Genomic DNA, 22,116 nt, shown 5'->3' with positions numbered 1-22,116 from the left:
CATGTGGCTACCTATACTGGGCATAGTACTCAGGTTAGGCCTCTTTCACACAGGAAACAGGAATTCACTGCCTCGCTGAAGCTCAGTACCAGTGATAAAGAGGGGCACCCCAATGAGAAACATCTACCGCAGCCGTACTCAGATGCAAGTGCAACTTGTTGTAGTTTACTGCAGTGTAGCACCACTATGTGTCAAACAATGACATGTGTAGTACAAATGCTGCCATTCAGCTACATGTAATTGCAGCCGAAGGGTGCTCATGGCCAGAAAGCTAAACTGTCCAACAAGCATTCAGTTCAGCCTTACTGTAAAAAAGGCCTTTAATTGCTATATTAGAACTTTGTGGTAAATAAGTGGGTTTTGGGTTGCAGTTTAGGCACTCTGTTTCTAAAAGGTTGGCCATCACTAATTTCCAGAAACTACAACCTCTGTGCCCAATCTTCTTTTGTTCATTAGAAATACCTTCTCATATGTGCATATATACAGGACTTAGGACTCCATATAAGCTTCTTTCCTCCTCTGGAGTTCCTTTCCAAAACATTATTCTCCAACCCTTAAGGCCTTCAAGTGCACCCATAAAGACCACCTTTTTAGGCAAGCCTACAATCTAACTTGGGTCATTACCTCCAGATAATGACTAAGCCCTTCTTCTAGCAGAAGGTGCCATAGAAAATTACCCCCTTCAGATATAGACTGTAAGCTCACACGGTCAGGGTTCTCTACTGTTTTGTTTTTTTTAACTGCTGTATGTCTTGTTAACTATTGTATTAGGCACTGTGGCATTCACGTAGCCTACCACCTCTGTATGATTTTATATAGGAAATCTTTGCGCTGCCTCACAGTCCACTCATGAGCAAAAGTCCTTCACCAATTGTCCAGCAGCTAGACTTCCACTCGTCTTCACATCCAGTGATCCTCAGAAAAGAACAGAAACACAACGATCATCGCATAGACTATTAGTCCAAACAGGATCCTCCACCAACTAGGCCCCGTGTGATTTTTAGAGGTTAACACCTTCCTCCTGTGCTCCAACCACCCGAAGGAACCGCCCTCACCTTTGGTCGTAGCTGCCCAGACCTCACAGACAGCCCACAGCGCATAAGGTAACCACCAGGTCCTGGTTATAACTTGCTTCTCCTTACTTCCAACACTCACAGTAATTCCAGATTCAGATCACAATAAAACAAAAATTATCATTGCGTAGGCTGCTACACATAGATCTCCAGGGGGGACCTGTCCCACACTAATTACACCGTGTTTATGACTCTAATGGGGCCACCACTTTACTCAAAGGTGATCCACCACCTTCCAGGACCAAGCTCACCTTTGATCACGGCTGCCCCTCTCACAGACAGCTGTCTAGCTTGTTGGTGAGCGATCCTCACACAGTGCTTAGCCAGTGTGTGGTCCTCCAGAACATTCAGTGTATGCACAGCGCACTGCAACTAAACAGGCTCATATAGTGTAAAACCATTTAATAAGATCAGTTAAAACAGAGAGTACTACTCACAAGCGTAAAAAGTTACAGGCATATCATAAAACAATCCTGAGGACGTCTCCTCTGCACACTGCTGCCGTCTGACCGCTTAGCCACGCCCTACGCGTTTCGTCTCAATGACTCATCATGAGTCATTGAGACGAAACGCGTAGGGCGTGGCTAAGCGGTCAGACGGCAGCAGTGTGCAGAGGAGACGTCCTCAGGATTGTTTTATGATATGCCTGTAACTTTTTACGCTTGTGAGTAGTACTCTCTGTTTTAACTGATCTTATTAAATGGTTTTACACTATATGAGCCTGTTTAGTTGCAGTGCGCAGTGCATACACTGAATGCGTCTGACCGCTTAGCCACGCCCTACGCGTTTCGTCTCAATGACTCATCATGAGTCATTGAGACGAAACGCGTAGGGCGTGGCTAAGCGGTCAGACGGCAGCAGTGTGCAGAGGAGACGTCCTCAGGATTGTTTTATGATATGCCTGTAACTTTTTACGCTTGTGAGTAGTACTCTCTGTTTTAACTGATCTTATTAAATGGTTTTACACTATATGAGCCTGTTTAGTTGCAGTGCGCAGTGCATACACTGAATGTTCTGGAGGACCACACACTGGCTAAGCACTGTGTGAGGATCGCTCACCAACAAGCTAGACAGCTGTCTGTGAGAGGGGCAGCCGTGATCAAAGGTGAGCTTGGTCCTGGAAGGTGGTGGATCACCTTTGAGTAAAGTGGTGGCCCCATTAGAGTCATAAACACGGTGTAATTAGTGTGGGACAGGTCCCCCCTGGAGATCTATGTGTAGCAGCCTACGCAATGATAATTTTTGTTTTATTGTGATCTGAATCTGGAATTACTGTGAGTGTTGGAAGTAAGGAGAAGCAAGTTATAACCAGGACCTGGTGGTTACCTTATGCGCTGTGGGCTGTCTGTGAGGTCTGGGCAGCTACGACCAAAGGTGAGGGCGGTTCCTTCGGGTGGTTGGAGCACAGGAGGAAGGTGTTAACCTCTAAAAATCACACGGGGCCTAGTTGGTGGAGGATCCTGTTTGGACTAATAGTCTATGCCAGTGTTCCCCAACCCTGTCCTCAAGGCCCACCAACAGTGCATGTTTTGTGGAAAGCCACAGAGGTAGGTAATCAGCTTTGCTGAGACACTAATTACCTCACCTGTGTATATTTGTGGTTTCCTGCAAAACATGTACTGTTGGTGGGCCTTGAGGACAGGGTTGGGGAACTCTGGTCTATGCGATGATCGTTGTGTTTCTGTTCTTTTCTGAGGATCACTGGATGTGAAGACGAGTGGAAGTCTAGCTGCTGGACAATTGGTGAAGGACTTTTGCTCATGAGTGGACTGTAAGGCAGCGCAAAGATTTCCTATATAAATTCAGATTGGTGTGTGTGTAACATTTGATTTTTGCAGCAGGCCCACAGTGAGTGAGGAGGTTAATATAGGGGTGGAGCTCGCTGAGGTATATACAACTTTTATTGCACCTCTGTATGATGTTCCAATGTCTGTTACCTATTTTGTACAGCGCCACAGAAGGTGGTTATCTTGACAGCTACAATAAATTACACAATGTTTAAATAACATTTTTTCAAAACCCAATAATAGTCAGTGACCTAGATGAGCATGTGTTTTAATTGGCCAGGTCTTTAATGCTTTCTTGTCACAGAAGCAGCAGCAACACCTTGCTGTCTGTATTTTACCTATGCATTCATACAAGGAGGATAGGTTTAGGCTGCATATTTGGCAAGTATCCCAATTCTTAATAGCCCATACATCAAAAGCCTACTGATGAGACTGGAAGAAAATGGCCTAACAAGAAATCAACATCATTACTTAAATTCATAGAGCTGCCAAGATTCAAATGTTAAAGTTACGACTTTAATTTGCTAAGTGCATTGCCCTTCTACCACTCTCTATTCCCGTCTCTCCCAGCATCTTAAACAGCAAGAGGAGAGAAGGAAACAGAGACAGTAATTGAAGGAACTACACAGTAAGAGAGATTAGGTCTTTCCGTTTACATTAACACAATTACGGTTTGTTGCGCCTGTCTGAGTGGTTACTCTGTAGATCAATAACACACAAAATAAGTGGGAAAATAGCAGTTTTTGCAGTTCAATGGCAGCTGTAAGACAACAACTCAGATACATGGCCTTACTAAGAGCAACATGGAAGGAAGGCAATGTCGGAAAGGGTGTGTTCAAATCCCCTTAAAGTGACCCTGAAGTTAGAGGAATATGAAAGCTTATTTCCTTTTAAACAATGCTGACAGCCTCGTTGTCCCGGCTCTCCAAAACAAGTATTCAGATCTGGTATTTTCCCTTAAAGAGGAGCTGTTAGGTATAAGGTCTCAGAGAAAATAAACACATATATCAGTAGCTAAAGATTCGCTGTACTTACATTACATATGCATTTCACTGTCCACGTTTGGATTTCACAGAATTTGTATATAGTATATGCAGAGATAGATGCTCCTGACAGCTCATGGCAGGCTCCATGTTTTTCTGTCAAATGTGTCGTCATGTCCTGCCTGCTTCCTGATCACAGATAAGCTCCTACTTGAACAACACAGTGTGCAGTGAATATTAATGAGCCATGTGGCTAGGAACAATAGCTGACTCCTGCAGAGTACTCTGCCCCGAGATTTATCAGTGCTACACACTGGACTGATTACAAGCTTCTGTAACGTCTCATTAGCAGCCGAGGGGAGGGCCCCAGAATGCTTTGCAGTTTAGTATGCGGCTTGCGTCCTTATGGGTCTATAACAGACTTGCTGATAAGCACACATCAAAGGTAACTGAGATTTTTATCTTCACTAATGGCTTTTGGGCTTCCTTCTAAACTGTTTAACACAGGAGAATAGAGGTTTAAATTAGCTTCTGCAGCCTGACAGTTACTCTTTAACCTTCTTGGCGGTATGGACGAGCTCAGCTCGTCCATAGCCGCCGAGGCTGATATCTCTGGCCCTGCTGGGCCGATTTCCTCCAAATAAAGTGAGCCACACGCAGCTAGCACTTTGCTAGCTGCGTGTGGTCTTTGATCGCCGCCGCTCACCTGCGATCCACCGCCTGCAGCGGCGGAAGAGGGCCGCCAGAGCCCTGCGCTGCCTGGACCAATCACTTTCAGGCAGCGCAAAGGGCTGGATCGGAGGCGTCTGACGTCCATTACGTCATCCCGATCGTCGCCATGGCGACGGGGTAAGTCTAACAAGAAATCCCGCTCTTCGCGGGATTTCTTGTTTGTTACATGTGATCGCCGACAGCGATCAGAAGGGCACACCATGTGCACCCTCTAGTGACCTTTCATGCTGCCAACTTTCAGTTGGCAGCATGGAACAAAAAAAAATGACGAAAAAAAACCCCTGCCGCCGCCACCCTGGCAATTTAAACAGAACGCCAGGGTGGTTAAGTCTCACAATATTATTTGAATGCTTGTTTCAGGTATGCAAAGTCTGAATTCAGAAAGATTAGCAAAACAGCCAGGCAGCTAGCATGGTTCAAATGGAAATACATATGATAGCCACTACAATCCTCTCACTTCAATATGCTGTTTATTTCTATTGCTTATAACCAGATTCAAGAAACGCTGCCTAAAATGTTTTATTCTATTTTCGGGTGGAGTGAAGGTCCCTCCTTTGTGATATTAACCTTCTAGGCGGTATGGACGAGCTCAGCTTGTCCATGACCCCCGCTGTGCACCGCTCCTTTGCTAGCTGCGTGTTGTACGTGATCGTCGCCGATGCACCGCTACCCGCGGCGTAACACAGCCCCCCCGAGATCCTGTGAGCAGCCTGGCCAATCAGTGCCAGGCAAAGCTGAGGGGTGGATCGGGACTCCCTGTGACGTCACAATGTCATTCCGTTCATCACCATGGCAATGGGGAAAGAACAGGATTTTCGGATGGGCTTGATCGCTGGCGGTGATCGGAGGGGTGGGAGGGATGCCACAGGGAGGGGGGAATCATGTAGCTAGCGCTACATGATATAGGTAGGTAGGCATAGGTAGGTGTCCCAGTATAGGTAGATAGGCATAGGTAGGTGTCCCTATGCCTACCTACCTATACTGGGGCTCCTACCTATGCATACCTACCTATAACTGGGACACCTACCTATGCCTACCTACCTATACTGGGACACCTACCTATGTCTACCTACCTATACCGGGACTCCTACCTATGCCTACCTACCTATACTGGGACTCCTACCTATGCCTACCTACCTATAATGGGACACCTACCTATGCCTACCTACCTATACTGGGACACCTACCCATGCCTACCTACCTATACTGGGACTCCTACCTATGCCTACCTACCTATACTGGGACTCCTACCTATGCTGGGACTCCTACCTATGCCTACCTACCTACATATACTAGGACTCCTACCTACCTACCTATACTAGGACTCCTACCTATGCCTAGCTAACTACTGGGGCACCTACCTATGCCTGTCTACCTATACTGGGACACCTACCTATACCTACCTACCTATACTGGGACTCCTACCTATGCCTACCTACCTATACTGGGACTCCTACCTATGCCTACCTACCTATACTGGGACTCCTTACCTATGCCTACCTACCTATACTGCGGCACCTACCTATGCCTACCTACCTATACTAGGACTCCTACCTATGCCTAGCTAACTACTGGGGCACCTACCTATGCCTATCTACCTATACTGGGACACCTACCTATGCCTACCTACCTATACTGAGGCACCTACCTATGCCTACCTACATACAAGAAGATAATAAGGTTGTTGCTTCATTGTGGACAGACCTTTTTTTTTTTTTTTTTTTCAATTATTTTTTATTGAAAAGTTTTGTAAGTAATACAGATCAATTATCAACAAGAACATGTTTCAACATCAGTGAACAGAAACAGCATGAAGAGTTAACAATCGACTCATCTTAACCTGAGCGAACAAAAACCAGTATGACACTAGTGATCTCAATGTACTGATCTGTGAGTAGAGAGCAACTATTGCAATAAATAATCAGACAAGGAATTCCTAAACGCTGTCTTACAGGATAGTCCATCTACCAACTCTAACCCGTAAGGCAGGGGCGGACATACGGCCGTGCAGGCCGTGCCGCCGCACGAGGGCCCCTGAAGTTCCGTTTTCTTCAGGGGCCCATTAAGTATTTTTTTTTTTTTTTAATATTTTTTTTTTTTATTATTTTATTCCCGGGGGGCCCCCCGACTCCTATCCTCCCTCCCTCCCTCACCTCGGGGGGCCCCCTCCCGATATGCGCGGCGGGAGAGCGAGCGAGCGGCAAATGCAGGAAGGGCTCTCCAGGCATCCGCTAGAGGCCCAGCCGCTTGGTCTCCAATATGTCTCCAGTTGGAGACATATTGGAGACTCAGCGGCTGGGCCTCTAGCGGATGCCTGGAGAGCCCTGAAGACTTCCTGCATTTGCCGCTCGCTCTCCCGCCGCGCATATCGGGAGGGGGCCCCCCGAGGTGAGGAAGGAAGGGAGGGAGGGAGGATAGGAGTCGGGCCCCCCACCCGGATAGCCACCCACCCGGCTACCTAACCACCTACCCACCCGGCTACCTACCTACCCACCCACCAGGCTTCCTACCTACCCACCCGACTACCTAACCACCCACCAGGCTTCCTACCTACCTACCCACCCGGCTACCTACCCACCCACCAGGCTTCCTACCTAACCACCCACCCAACTACCTAACCACCCACCCGGCTACCTACCCACCCGGCTACCTACCCACCCACCAGGCTTCCTACCTAACCACCCACCCACCCAACTACCTAACCACCCACCCGGCTACCTACCCACCCGGCTACCTACCCACCCGGCTACCTACCTACCTACCCGGCTACCTACCTAACCACCCACCCGGCTACCTACCTAACCACCCACCCGGCTACCTACCTAACCACCCACCCGGCTACCTACCGGGCTAGTTACCAACCCACCCACCAGGCTACCTACCCACCCACCCGGCTACCCGGCTACCTACCTAACCACCCACCCGGCTACCTACCTAACCACCCACCTGGCTACCTACCTAACCACCCACCCGGCTACCTACCGGGCTAGTTACCAACCCACCCACCAGGCTACCTACCCACCCACCAGGCTACCTACCTACCCACCCACCAGGCTACCTACCCACCCACCAGGCTTCCTACCTACCCACCCGGCTACCTACCTACCCACCAGGCTACCTACCCACCCAAAAGGTACACACACTAACCGAGAATTGATACCAGGGAAATATTATGACACACTCACTCCAAAAGGATAGTCCCTATAGGTATGTATGGTGAGAATGGTCGCTCACAAAATTACAGTCAATTTAAAGTAAAAAGTTAGGAAGCACCTGGGTGAGGTGCTTCAACGTGCAGTCCGACACTAAGTCGTGTGCAGATTATATGTTATGGAGGTCTTTGCTTATCCCCCACACACACATGTGTGGTGTGGTGTAGCTATTCCATAAACTCAGTCAGTCCTGCACGTATGAACAGAGCTCTGATAGGGGCGATTTGCTGGGGGAAACTTTGCTGGTGGGGGGTGCACTTTTATGCAATGTATATATGTATAGCAACTTTGAAAAAGCCGTAGGGTGAAACATGTCAGTTCATACCATTTTGCAAGCACCATGTATATAGAACTTGTAAATAGCACCACGTTTACTCTGTACCTCAGCCAATAGTAGATAGATGGTGTGTACTCTCACAGTGTTGTGCGGGTCGTATGTAGCAAGCTACTTCGACTTGACACTTCTGTACCATCACTACCTACATACGTGCAGGACTGACTGAGTTTATGGAATAGCTACACCACACCACACATGTGTGTGTGGGGGATAAGCAAAGACCTCCATAACATATAATCTGCACACGACTTAGTGTCGGACTGCACGTTGAAGCACCTCACCCAGGTGCTTCCTAACTTTTTACTTTAAATTGACTGTAATTTTGTGAGCGACCATTCTCACCATACATACCTATAGGGACTATCCTTTTGGAGTGAGTGTGTACCTACCCACCCACCAGGTTACCTACCTACCCACCCACCAGGCTTCCTACCTACCCACCCGGCTACCTACCTAACCACCCACCCGGCTACCTACCTACCCACCCACCCGGCTACCCACCCACCAGGCTTCCTACCTAACCACCCACCCGGCTACCTACCTAACCACCCACCCGGCTACCTACCGGGCTTGTTACCAACCCACCCACCAGGCTACCTACCCACCCACCCGGCTACCCACGCACCCACCAGGCTACCTACCTACCCACCCACCGGGCTACCTACCTACCTACCGGGCTAGTTACCCACCCACCCACCAGGCTACCTACCCACCCACCAGGCTTCCTACCTACCCACCCGGCTACCTACCTAACCACCCACCTGGCTACCTACCTACCCACCCACCCGGCTACCCACCCACCAGGCTTCCTACCTAACCACCCACCCGGCTACCTACCTAACCACCCACCCGGCTACCTACCGGGCTAGTTACCAACCCACCCACCAGGCTACCTACCCACCCACCCGGCTACCCACGCACCCACCAGGCTACCTACCTACCCACCCACCGGGCTACCTACCTACCTACCGGGCTAGTTACCCACCCACCCACCAGGCTACCTACCCACCCGGCTACCTACCCACCCACCGACCAGGCTACCTACCCACCCACCCACCAGGCTACCAACCCACCCACTCACCCACCCACCCACCAGGCTACCAACCCACCCACCCACTCACCCACCCACTAGGCTACCTATCCACCCAACCACCCATGGGAGCTGCGCGCCGGATGGAGGCTGGGACAGGAGGTCTGCTGCTGCAGGTGAGTAAATGTTTTTGTTTTATTTATATTAGCAGGTGTATGTTCTGGGCAGGTCTGCCACATGATTGCATGTATTTTCTTCGCAAATCTGCCGACATGATTGCATGTATTTTCTGGGCATATCTGCCGACATGATTGCACGTATTTTCTGGGCATATCTGCCGACTTGTTTGCACGTATTTTCTGGGCATATCTGCCGACTTGATTGCATGTATTTTCTGGGCATATCTGCCGACTTGTTTGCACGTATTTTCTGGGCATATCTGCCGACTTGATTGCACGTATTTTCTGGGCATATCTGCCGACTTGATTGCACGTATTTTCTGGGCATATCTGCCGACTTGATTGCACATATTTTCTGGGCATATCTGCCGACATGATTGCACGTATTTTCTGGGCATATATGTGTATTTTCTTGAGAAAACCTGCACAATTATGTGAATTTTCTGGGGAAAGGGTCACCAAAACTTGGGCCCACTGTCTTTGCGTTGCACTTTTCAAGGGAACCTGAGGTGAGAATAATATTGAGGCTGCCATATTTCTCTCCTTTTAAGCAATACCAGTTGCCTGGCTGCCGTGCTGGTCCTCTGCCTCTTATTCTTTCAACCATAGACCCTGAACAAGCATGCAGCAGGTCAGGGGTTTCTGACAATATTGTCAGAACTGAGAAGATTAGCTGCATGCTTGTTGCTGGTGTAATTCAGTTTATTACTGCAGCCAAATAGATCAGCAGGGCCGCCAGGCAACTAGTATTGTTTAAAAGGAAATAAACCCTCACCCCGGGTTCGCTTTAAGTTACAGTTAGCTCCGCCCTCATCCGGTCATTGCCACGCCCATTTTTTTACCGCGGCGCTACGCGCCGCAGGCTCTATCCACTAGTTTTTGCCGCGGCGCGCTTTGCGCGCCGCAGGTTGTAGCCACGCCCATATTTTGCCGCGGCGCGCTACGCGCGCCGCAGGTCATAGGGGGCCCACAATTACAATTTTGCACAGGGGCCCACTGCTGGCTGTGTCCGCCACTGCCGTAAGGGGTCGGGAGAGGACTAGTCTACAATACCTGTCCAGTACCTATAGCTTTGAAACCTAGGCTCCAGCGAGATAGGTTTTGCTAATTACCGACAGACCATTTTTGATCAGCTGGACAGTCACTGTTGTTCTATCATTGAGCTACCACAGCTCGGCGACCATATGGGCTTGAACACCGCCACGGCCTGCACTCTGGCCATGGTGCGCACCAGTCCAGCATGGCCGTCACTACTGTACACAAACAGCTGTTTGCGGTGCATTACACAATGAGTTTGGTGTGTCAGTGTGAAGCAGTACTCTAATTACACTCCCTGATTGATGTATACACATGCAAGATGTTTTAAAGCACTTTAGGCCTGCAATTTAGCATTCAATGTGATTTCTGCCCTTAAAATGCTGCTTTGCGTCAAATCCAGATTTTATCCCGGGACTTTTGACGTGTATCCCACTCCCCCATGCAAAACCTCAGATGTTAGACCCCTTGAAACATCTTTTCCATTACTTTTGTGGCCAGCATAAATGTTTCTAGTTTTCAAAGTTCGCATCCCCATTGAAGTCTATTGCGGCTCGCGAAAGTTCGCGCGAACCGAACCTTTTGCGGAAGTTCGCGAACCCGGTTCGCCAACCTAAAAATCAGAGGTTCGGGCTATCTCTAGTCCCAGATTCATTGAGCCGTGGTACTCCATTCATGGCACTGGTGATAGTTAAAGAACATCTGAAGTCAGAAAGATATAATGGACTGCCATATTTATTTCTTTTCAAACAATGCACATTTGCCTGGCTGTCCTGCTGATCCTGTGACTCTAACACATTTAGTCATAGACCTGAACAAGCATGTGCATATCAGATGTTTGACTCTTTCATGTGTATGATTAAGAAAATACAGATGGATGAAACACAGTGGCGTAGCTAAAGAGCTGTGGGCCCCGGTGCAAGTTTTACATGGGGCCCCCCCAAGCACTCTATACATAACAATTGATATGGCGCACCAAAACCTGCCAAGGACAACCCCAGTGTCAGAGGTGCAAGAAGGGGTTGGGGAACAGTGTGTTAAGGATTACTACTATTCAAAGCATCTATAGAAGTGATTATTACCAGCACAGGACCAATAGAGAGCTAATACTGTGATAGATGGTGGACCCTTCGGGGCCCCTCTGGCCCAAGGGCCCCGATGCGGTCGCTACCTCTGCACCCCCTATTGCTATGCCCCTGATGAAACACCAGCAGAAATGCCAGACAACTAGTATAGTATAAAAGGAAATACATATGGCATCTTCCATTCCACTCTAGCTTCAGGTTTACACAAGCTGGACTCAGTAGCTCTATGTGTTTGGGCACAGGGCAAACCTAAAAAAAAAATTTAATATCATTTTATATAAAAGTGAAAGCTATTTTTTTTTTACATCAAAATTGATTGAAAACTATTATAAGTACCATTTAATTTTGGGTGTGTCTCCATTACATCAGATAAATAATATTGATTGGAAATCATCTTTTTTTAATTTTTCCACAATCTTAATAAGTGTTCTGACAGGCTGATAGCTTTAACTTGCAGATGCCAAAACGAAATTATAACAAACTCATGTGTCAGGTATTAGTTTCCATACTGAATGATGCAATGCAATTTGTAACAGACAGTGGTAATGTGTGTTGCAAGATATTGAAATTGAGTTCTGACTGGTTTATTACATACAATACAATAATACAATACAATAACATTTGTAAAGCGCTTTTCTCCTATAGGACTCAAAGCGCATAGCTGTGTCTCAGATTAATACAGGGTTGCAGGCTGGGTTGTGTTACAGAGGAGATAGTCAGATGTTCATGAATGCCAGACTGAAGAGGTAGGTTTTCAGTTTAGACTTAAATGCTTCCAGGGATGGAGCTGTCCTGATTGGGTGTGGCAGGGAGTTCTAAAGTGTAGGGGCAGCATGACAAAAGGCTCTGTCTCCAAAGGTTTTGAGGTGGACTCTGGGGGTGACCAAGGTGTTACGTCCTTTTGATCTAAGATTGTGGGGGGTGTGATGTAGTTGCAACAAGTCCTTCAGGTATCAGGGCCCAGATTGTGCAAGGATTTGAATGTCAGTAAGCCAATCTTAAACAGAATTCTCTATTTTATCGGTAGCCAGTGGAGTGAGCTCAGGGTTGGTGTTATGTGGCAATGGCGGGGTTGGCTCGTTAACAGCCTTGCGGCGGCATTCTGTACTAATTGCAGACGGCGTAAGTCTTTCTTATGCAGGCCTGTGTAGAGGACGTTGCAGTAATCTAACCTTGATGTGACGAAGGCATGAACTAGGGTTGGAAGATCCTCTGAAGGAATTAGGTGTTTAATCCTTGCAATATTCCTTAGGTGAAAGAAGGAATGTTTCACAACAGCTGAGATTTGATTCCTGAAGCTTAATTTCCCATCAATCAGTACTCCCAGGCTGCGCACACAGTCTGAGTTGTTCAGGTCTGAGCTCCCTATCCTTAGCGGTGTTGGTTGAGACTGGGGCTGCTTTGCTGTTGAGCCCTGGCCCTCGATAACAAGAACCTCAGTTTTGTCAGCATTAAGTTTTAGCCAATTATTATTCATCCACTCCTGAAGCTCAGCTAAGCATGTGTTTATTTGTGGAGTAGGGTCTGTGACGTCAGGTTTGAATGACAAATATAGCTGGGTGTCATCAGCATAGCAATGATATGTCAGGCCATGTTTTTGTATGATTTCTCCAAGTGGCAGCATGTATATGGTGAACAGTAAAGGGGATAATATTGCGCCCTGAGGTACACCGTATTTTAGTGGTACAGGGTTGGAGAGGAAGGGCCCTAAGGCTACCCTTTGTGTTCTGCCAGCCAGGAAGGAGTTGAACCACCGGAGAACAAAGCCATCTATGCCACAGTACTCTTGTAGCCTGTTGAGCAAGATTTCATGATCGACTGTGCCAAAAGCCGCTGAGAGGTCGAGCAAAATCAGGATGGAACATTGACCCTTGTCTCTTGCAATGAGCAGATCATTGCAAATCTGGGTGAGGGCTGTTTCACAGCTGTGATATTTCCTGAAGCCAGATTGAAGAGGGTCAAGGATGTTTTTTCTGGAGAGCCTGGCTTCAAGTTGGAGGTAGACAGCCTTTTCAATAACTTTTCCCAGAAAGGGGAGGTTTGAGACAGGTCTGTAGCTGTTTAGAGCATCTGGGTCTAAGGATGGTTTCTTGAGTAGAGGCCTGACGATTGCTTCTTTCAGAGTAGAGGGAAACCACCCTTCTTGTAAGGAGCCGTTGACTATTTTGTGGAATGCCGGTGTAAATAGTTTAGGGCATTTCAACATGAACTTAGTGGGGCCAGGGTCCAGATCGCAGGTAGTCTGGCGAAGGTTTGAGAGGATATCCAAGATGTCTTTTTCAGTGATTACCTTAAAATCAGACCATGGTGGTAGGCTATTTTTGCACCTGTTATATGGCTCTGCATGGGTTTCTGGGGCTGTGAATTGAATGGCAGATCGTATGGAGGAGACTTTGTCTGAGAAGAAGTGGGCAAATTTCTGGCACAGTTCCTGTGAAGGTCTGATGCTGGATTTCCTGCAAGATGGATTGCAGAGACTGTCAACCGTGCGTAAGAGTTGGGCCGGTCTGTTGCCTGCATTTGCAATTTCGTGAGACAGGAATAAGGACTTCTTTTTGTTAATCATCGTTTGATATTTTTCCAGGTGAGCAATTAGGGAAAGTTTGTCATCAGGAGACTGATGTTTGCGCCACCTTCGTTCCAGTCTGCGTCCCTGTTTCTTTAGTTCCTTTATGGAGTTGTCAAACCAGCGAGCATGATGTAATGGTGCGGAACGTTTAATCTTTAAGGGAGCTATGGCGTCAAAAGCGGCTGAGATATCGTGGTTATATTTAAGGACCATGTGTTCAAGGCCTAAGTTGTGATCTGTCAGTCCACCTAGATTGAGGCTGTTCTGAAGGTGTTGGGGTGTCAAACCTTTCAAGGAACGATATTTTATTAGTTCTTTCACTTGGTGTTTTGTAGCCGGTGCTGTAAAGGAGAAGTGGACAGTGTGGTGGTCTGACCAAACTACTGGATCAATTTCCACATTGGATATTAGGAGTTCTGAATGGAAAATGAGGTCCAAAGTGTGTCCTTTTTTGTGGGTAGGGAGGTTGACGGCTTGAGAGAAGCCCAGTTCATTCATGGAGAGAAGTAGCTTAGTTCCAAATTGGGAGGAGTGTGTATCGACCCGTGCGTTAAAGTCTCCCAGAATTATCCACCTAGGGTGTTTCAGTGTTATGCAAGATACAAGTTCTGCTATTTCCTTGAGAAAAGCTGAGCCAGCGTCAGGGGGTCGGTAGACAAGCAGTATGTTTATTTTTTTTTCCAGCTGAGAGCTGGGCTGCCAGACATTCAAAAGAGTGGGTGGGGGCTACAGCAAGGGGTTTAATATTCAAACTGGATTTGAAGCACAGAGCTAATCCTCCTCCCTTGCGGTTTTGCCTTTCACAGTGTAAAACTGAGTAATTGTCTGGTACCGCAGCCGCGAGAGTGGGTCCTGAGTTCTGATCCAACCATGTCTCTGTAATTAAAGCAAGACCTGAAGCCTCTATTAGATCATGAATAACTGCTGTTTTGTTGTTTATGGACCTGGCATTGCAGAGTACTGCTTTAATGTTGTTTGCCTTAACTTTGAGGTCTGTGTTCTTAGCTCCTGGCTGGGGGTTGTAATCATTAGTGTGGCAGCTGTCTCTGTTATCTGGGTCCTTTACTGATACAACTGATTTATAGATATGTGAGGATTGCTTTGGCTTTTATTTATGGGTGCCTCCACGTCCTCCCCTCTTCCCCCGCCTTGTTTTCTTGAGAATCCCAAGGGATTTTAGAGGGGTAATCAAAGCAGAATCTATTTGTAAGAGTTTCTTGGGAACAGAGGTTGCAATATAGATAAGCATCTCAGCTGAGTATTTTAATGGTGGCATTTGGACAGCTGATAGACACCCTGCTGAGATCAAAGGGAAGGGGTCTTTTGCAAGCTGTTCTATGTGTGGGCATTCAGCATGGTAATGAGCAGTGAAAGATATTAATTACTAAATACAAGTTCAAATCTGGCAATTATGGTGCTCCAAAATCAAGTAAGAACATTGAGTCCTTAGATGCCAATAATACAAATGTACCTTACATTAGTAGACAAACGTTTGTCTTTGGACAATATGTATTAGTCAAATGAAGAACCACAGTTATATTTGCTATGTAAACTCTTGCATACAAATTAAATTGACCCTTTCCATTTTCTTTACATATATTTCTGGAACTTTTACAAGTTTGCAAGCTGAGGTTTAATTTTTTACGTTGAAAACTATTTTACCAAAAAAACATTAAAGTAAATCTCCAGACTAAAAATCTACTCAGCAGCACTGAACAGGTATAATTGCCACTTACCAGCAAAACACTTTAGGGTCTGAGCACACTTGTGCACTCCAGTATATTTTTCAGCAACAGGTCAGTGTTAAAACGGTATCGTCACCATAAAAATCAAATTTCAACAGCAACTAGTCTGAGTGTATTAAGTGATAAAGATGCTAATCCTGCATTCAAAACTTTTAAAACTTTTTCTGCTGTTATGATTTGGAGTTATCACATACTTAAGGAACACTATCCCTTTAGTAGTCGTGCCAAAGAATTGCATGCTGGGGGTTATTTTTATCTATAATCTAGTCCTCCTCTTCCCTTTATTTCCCTGCCAGCTTCTTATCTGAAACCTAATCCCCTACTCACTTGTGTTTACAAGCAAGGCTGAGGTGACTCAGCGATTGGAGGAGACAAGAAAAAAAGTAAAGGGCAGAAATGACATCATGAGTTAGCCTTAACTGTGGGCAAAAGACATGGCCCCCACCAGGAACAGAATTCTCGTAATTTACTATATAACATTCACTGAAATCAAAACGTGGACAGTATAATACATGTGTTATGTAAGTAGATCAAGTATTTATCTACTTATATATGTGTCTTTTTTTCCCTGGCATAGTATGGCTGATCCTACCACTTTAAAGACTGATACACATTGCTGAAAAATGCAGTTTTCACATGACCTGGAGAGGGCATGCTTGTCAAATAACTCACATTGTAAAGTGAACCTCCAGACTAAAAATCTACTCAGCACCACAGAAAAGGCCTGGTGTTTCTTTAACAGTTTTACAGCATCAGAACTTTGTTTTTCTTACCCAAGCCTCATTTTTAGCTGCACAGAAGAAAACTACCCGGGCATTTTTCCGGATGCTGTGCAAAGCATGATGGGATTTCTGATTTTGTTGTTCTCCTTCTGCTGTTTTGGCGCACTTTTTTTTTATTTTTAATTTGAGATTTGAAGCCTAGCGCGCACAGCTGGGAGAGGTGATATGGACACAGGACAGTTGGAACTGTGTCTCATGCTCCCTGTCACCTCCTATCAACCAGAAAAATGGCTGCACCCATGAAAAATATGGCTGCCCCATGAAATCACAAACATTTGCCTGTTCTTTTAAAACAGGGTGGGTAAGAGATTATATTACTTATTTATTTTAATTAACATAACAAATGTAACGTAATGACAGTATATTTGTTTAGGCTGAAGTTCCCCTTTAAGACTGGGTGCTGCCATGTAACTTATTTTTGTAAAGCTTAGTGGATGCGGTTAAAAGAATGCCCAGTACTGTCAGTACACCAAGAGACATCCTTCAGCACTGTCAAACAGAATATGCACCTGCCTCATTTACTTGCCTGAGAGAAAGGAGAAATAGATTTATCTGACCCATGTGAGCCACTCAGTAGAGTGCAAATCTGCCTCAGAACAGCATGCTGTAAGACACTGGCTGGCTGAAAATGTTAGATATTAAATATTCATAGGAAGCATTTTCTATTTACCTGAGTGAATAAGAATAAAACAAATTCTGTATTTAGCATAATAAATCAAAACAACAGTTAAAAAAAAGTATACAACTTCAATTAAGAGACCTCTGCTGAAACAACTGAATTATTTTCCATTTTTACTGCAAGCTACACATAATGTATCAATAATACACTGGCCTAGCTTTACTACCTGCCCTCTCATCCTCTCAGACAGGAACATAAAGTCTATTTGCAAATTAAAACGTGTTTTAAAGAGATAAGAGATACATTTTAACCATCTAATTTGTCAAAACCATTTTTAAATAAAGCCGTGTGCCAACTGTCTACAGTACTCGGGGATGCCTGAACAGAATACACAATATGGAACTAATCCATGCAGAATCAACTGTTATGTTTATAATTACATGTTGTGTTAGAAAACTGTTGCTCTCTTATTTTTTAATTTTGGAGAACATAAAGCCAGTGAAGTACCTGTTGCTATTTTGTTAATTAGAACATCTGAACAAAGGTAGGTCACTAGAAGTTTTAACTAAAATAACTACTGGACTACTAATGGACACGTTACCGTAAATGCTAGCAGAGCACTATAAACCAGATATGGAATAAGGTGAAATTAGATCATAGGTAAAATAGCAGCTTTGGCCTTACCTGCTTCCTACCTATTTTGGTAAGGTGAGGGTGGGGGAAAGTGCCAGCTGTGCCCTTGGACACCCACCACCTGCCTAAGTTGCATAGTACATTTACATTTGACTTGATGCACACTGATGAACAGTGTTACAGAAATGCAAAATAAACCATTCTGAAAGTTTCAGAAAAATATTTAGATCAGGGTCATCACCCCATGGACTGTAATCTTCCCATCATGGTCTGTCCTGGGTAGATTTTGTTGCTGTGCTCACCTCTCCATCATAAAACCTCTCACGTCTATATACAGAGTGGCAACAATTGTTATAGATAACTGTACTGGGGCATGTGGACCCACAATTCTGCCTGAACAGAATACACAATATGGAACGAATCCATGCAGAATCAACTGTTATGTTTATTATTACATGTTGTGTTAGAAAACTGTTGCTCTCTTATTTTTTAATTTTGGAGAACATGAAGCCAGTAAAGTACCTGTTGTTATTTTGTTAATTAGAACATCTGAACAAAGGTAGGTCACTGGAAGTTTTAACTAAAATAACTACTGGACTACTAATGGACTAGTTACCGTAAATGCTAGCAGAGCACTATAAACCAGATATGGAATAAGGTGAAATTAGATCATAGGTAAAATAGCAGCTTTGGCCTCCCCTGCTTCCTACCTATTTTGGTAAGGTGAGGGTGGGGGAAAGTGCCAGCTGTGCCCTTGGACACCCACCACCTGCCTAAGTTGCATAGTACATTTACATTTGACTTGATACACACTGATGAACGGTGTTACAGAAATGCAAAATAAACCATTCTGAAAGTTTCAGAAAAATATTTAGATCAGGGTCATCACCCCATGGACTGTAATCTTCCCATCATGGTCTGTCCTGGGTAGATTATGTTGCTGTGCTCACCCCTCCATCATAAAACCTCTCACGTCTATATACAGAGTGGCAACAATTGTTATAGATAACTGTACTGGGGCATGTGGACCCACAATTCTCCTCTTGTATCCACCCAGGCTTCACATACACTCACCTTGGATGGAGGTGACAGATGGGTCAACAGGGACCAGCAAGCAAGAACAAGAGGAAGAGTGGAAGCATTGATGGAACACAGGGTAGAAAGGAAGCACTGGGGGCAAACTGGCTTCATTGAGGTGTAACTGATAATTTGGGCCATAGAAGGGACATGTAGGGAAGCTAGCGGCATATGGCTACTGTTGATGGTATTCCCTGCCTATTTCTGGTATTATTTGTATGTCATTGATATCTGGCAATATTTTCATTGTATGACTCAGCTACTGCTGTGCCTCTATGTTAAAAACACACTGCAATTTGGCCACACATCCTAAATTGTCTCCCCCAAGGATCTTTGGTTTCTTCCATTTTTTTTTGTAAGTAAATCTCCACCTCTTCAAAGTTGCCAACCTCTGATTTAGAACAATTGTTAAACATCTATGCTTTATGATTAATATTTGTTTACCTTCAATAAAGTCAGAAGTAGTATATATTCGTCTATGTGCATTGCTTCCATCCTGAGGACTGTTCAGCATCTCCACGGCCATTTCAATGGCTTCCGCAAGCTCATCCCGTTTATCTTTCCTTACAGGCTTTTCTTCTGGGTGACGAGTAAGCCCTGTTTCCAGTTGGTACACTTTATGTAAAGTGAAGCTGTCAAATGGAATCACAGCATATTCAGTGGGGACCTTAACACCATTATGCACTTCAGCCTTATTAACTTGGGAATGTAGAAAGTCTAAGAGGTCCGTCTGTGTCTTCTCCGGACTGGCATGGTCAAAGGTCACAGTAAGGGAATCCGTGTAGTGACCTTGAACATTTTTGAGCTGTTCACTACGTTCTTGGAGCTCATCCTTTAATTGAGCAATTTGCTTTTTCAAACTAGTGATATAATTGCGATGTTCTTCCTCGCGCTCCTGCAAAATGGCATGGTATCCTTCTTTTCCAGTAGGGCCATTAATTCGAGGCAGTATGAGCTGTTCATCTTCAGCTTTTGGGGTGCATGCCAGCATATACAAAACAGATACTATGCAGCAAAGACAAATGAGTAGGATCCCCACTCGAGAAACCCAACTCAGTAGCCCTCGCCGTACCATCCTAACATTTAGGGGATAAAATGCATTTTCTTCATTCTGACGTGCATTGGGGTCCATATGTAAAAAAAGAACGTGTAATCCACATGGAAATTCTATGCATTATTCACCAATGTCCCATTAAGTAGATCTTGTTGTCCTTACATTGCTGGTGAAGTACAGAAACATTTTGTAAGCGAAGTTTTCAAACGATGTACAAGGATGCTTCCAAAGTCTGTATCCAACTGCCCCATCACAAGTGGAATATTCATCTTTTACATGTAAAATGTGAACCTAAAACACAAAAACAAAAAAATCAATATAATGTGCTTCTACATAGTAAATTCCATAAAAAGTGACCTTCATGGCATTATGGTATACTTTTTAAATTGGTCTACTACCTAAACAAAGACTAGACAGACATTTAAGCACATATACCCAAAATGATTTAAAAACAAAACAAAAACACTACAGGGCTAGTGCTGACTTGTTCAGCACAGCCTGCCCTTTTATGTAGTGTAGTGCTATGGCAACTTAATCTTCTCCCATGTGCTTGTAACTATCCTCAGAACTAGCATTGTGTTACCACAGTCTAATAGAGGTGGTCAATAAGGTGCAAATAATTCCAGGTTTCAAGCAGATGTAATGCAAATTGTATCCAGCTTGGAATCAATCAATATTTGCAGAAAGTGCATCTGACTGGTCCAATACCAAACACCACACAATTTGCTGGAATGATTTGTATCACATTGAGTTTTGGAACTAGCAGCACCAGCCCATCTGTTTTTTTCCCCTTTTTCTTTTAGGCCTATATAGACTTAAAGCACATGCAACTACTGCTTGTACAACTGGGCTCCATTGTGGAATATTACAAAACTACATTTTGCACTGTAATATATTTTACAATGCAGTGCAGCCAGGCTAACGCTCCTGTCCTACTGACCTCTCAAACAGTTTGCTACAAACAAGAAGTGCTTTATGTAGCCTCTTTTTTATGCTGCTGGTTTTGGTGCAACTTTAGCAGGAAGTCCATCACAGATTGATGGAAACCCACTACAACAAGCATCCACACTCACTGCAAAGTCAGAGCAAATCCACACAAAGAACTTGCAATTTAAATGGCTCCCGCTCTGTGCTGTAAATTCACTTGCAATTTAATGTAAGTGCATTGATAAATGCCCATCCCCAACCAACATGCAGAAGGTTCTGTTCACAGAGAATCAGAACTAATATGTAAGGTATCTGAAATTAAAACAGCTCCTTAGAAAAGCTTAAGATTCAAAGAACTCAAATGCCAGCTGCTTTCCTATCACTTGACAAATAAATGTGTCATTTTGTCTCCATTTCCCAGCTAGAGACACAATAACTGATATTTCAAACTTCTATTATGTAACTCAAAACCACACTGATATGTGGCAGATTGACAAAAATGGATATAATGTGAAATACGTGGAATTCTTTGTTAAATGGGATCTATGTATATTGCCTATTTGTTGTACTGACACTACCAATTTTGTCCCCTCCATTGTGTTAGTACATTCAATTCAATCATGCCGTTTTAACAAGAAAACATCTATTTTGAACATGTGCAGATATTGTATAGCATACAATTGGCATTGTTATGTGTCAAATCTCTACAAAAGGCCTACTGATAAGAAAAAAGGCTTTATAAACTGAAGATCCTAAGAGATGTAGTGACCATTAGAAGCATTAAAGGGAAAAATGTCTCGAATACAGGTAGTCTCTTACTTACAAACATGTTCCTTTCTGAGAGGTTGCAAGTTACATTTGTTTGTAAGTCGAGTCAAATGTTATACATAGTAAAACGTGGATATATTATTTACTTTTGTACAATTCTGGATTTGGAAATAAAGTATAAACTTTGTTGTTGTTTCAATGTGCCTTTACTTACAACAGTTTGTACAATTTTGTAACGTGTAACAAAAAATATGTAATAACAGAACGGTACTGTATATTTTGTACAATGAGAACATTTTGTTTGTAGGCATGAAACGTAACTCTAGTCATTTAAAAGTAGGGGATGGTCTGTATATAAATAATTACTCAGCTTGTTAACACAAATATATAGCAGGGGACGTGGTTCATAAGACTTTCAAAAGAGCCAGTATTATTATTATTTATTGTATTTATAAAGCGCCAACATATTACACAGCGCTGGACATTAAT

General features: G+C 44.6%; 1 protein-coding gene across 5 annotated transcripts in view; it reads right to left on the bottom strand.

Moving 5' to 3' along the window:
- Positions 1 to 22,116, bottom strand: part of CSGALNACT1 (chondroitin sulfate N-acetylgalactosaminyltransferase 1) — a 685,316-nt gene that overhangs the window by 203,866 nt on the left and 459,334 nt on the right. For all 5 annotated transcript variants that reach the window (XM_068233667.1, XM_068233668.1, XM_068233670.1 and 2 more), the window contains one exon: positions 19,323 to 20,223. In XM_068233667.1, the coding sequence (XP_068089768.1) occupies positions 19,323 to 20,010 (688 nt within the window). In that variant the 5' untranslated portion in view covers positions 20,011 to 20,223. The remainder of the gene's footprint in view (positions 1 to 19,322; positions 20,224 to 22,116) is intronic.

This window comes from Hyperolius riggenbachi, chromosome 1 (genome assembly GCF_040937935.1).
Source record: "Hyperolius riggenbachi isolate aHypRig1 chromosome 1, aHypRig1.pri, whole genome shotgun sequence".
NCBI classification, from domain to species: Eukaryota; Metazoa; Chordata; class Amphibia; order Anura; family Hyperoliidae; genus Hyperolius; species Hyperolius riggenbachi.
The sequence above is the reverse complement of the archived record's forward strand: the minus strand, read 5'-3'. Positions and strand labels throughout refer to the sequence as shown.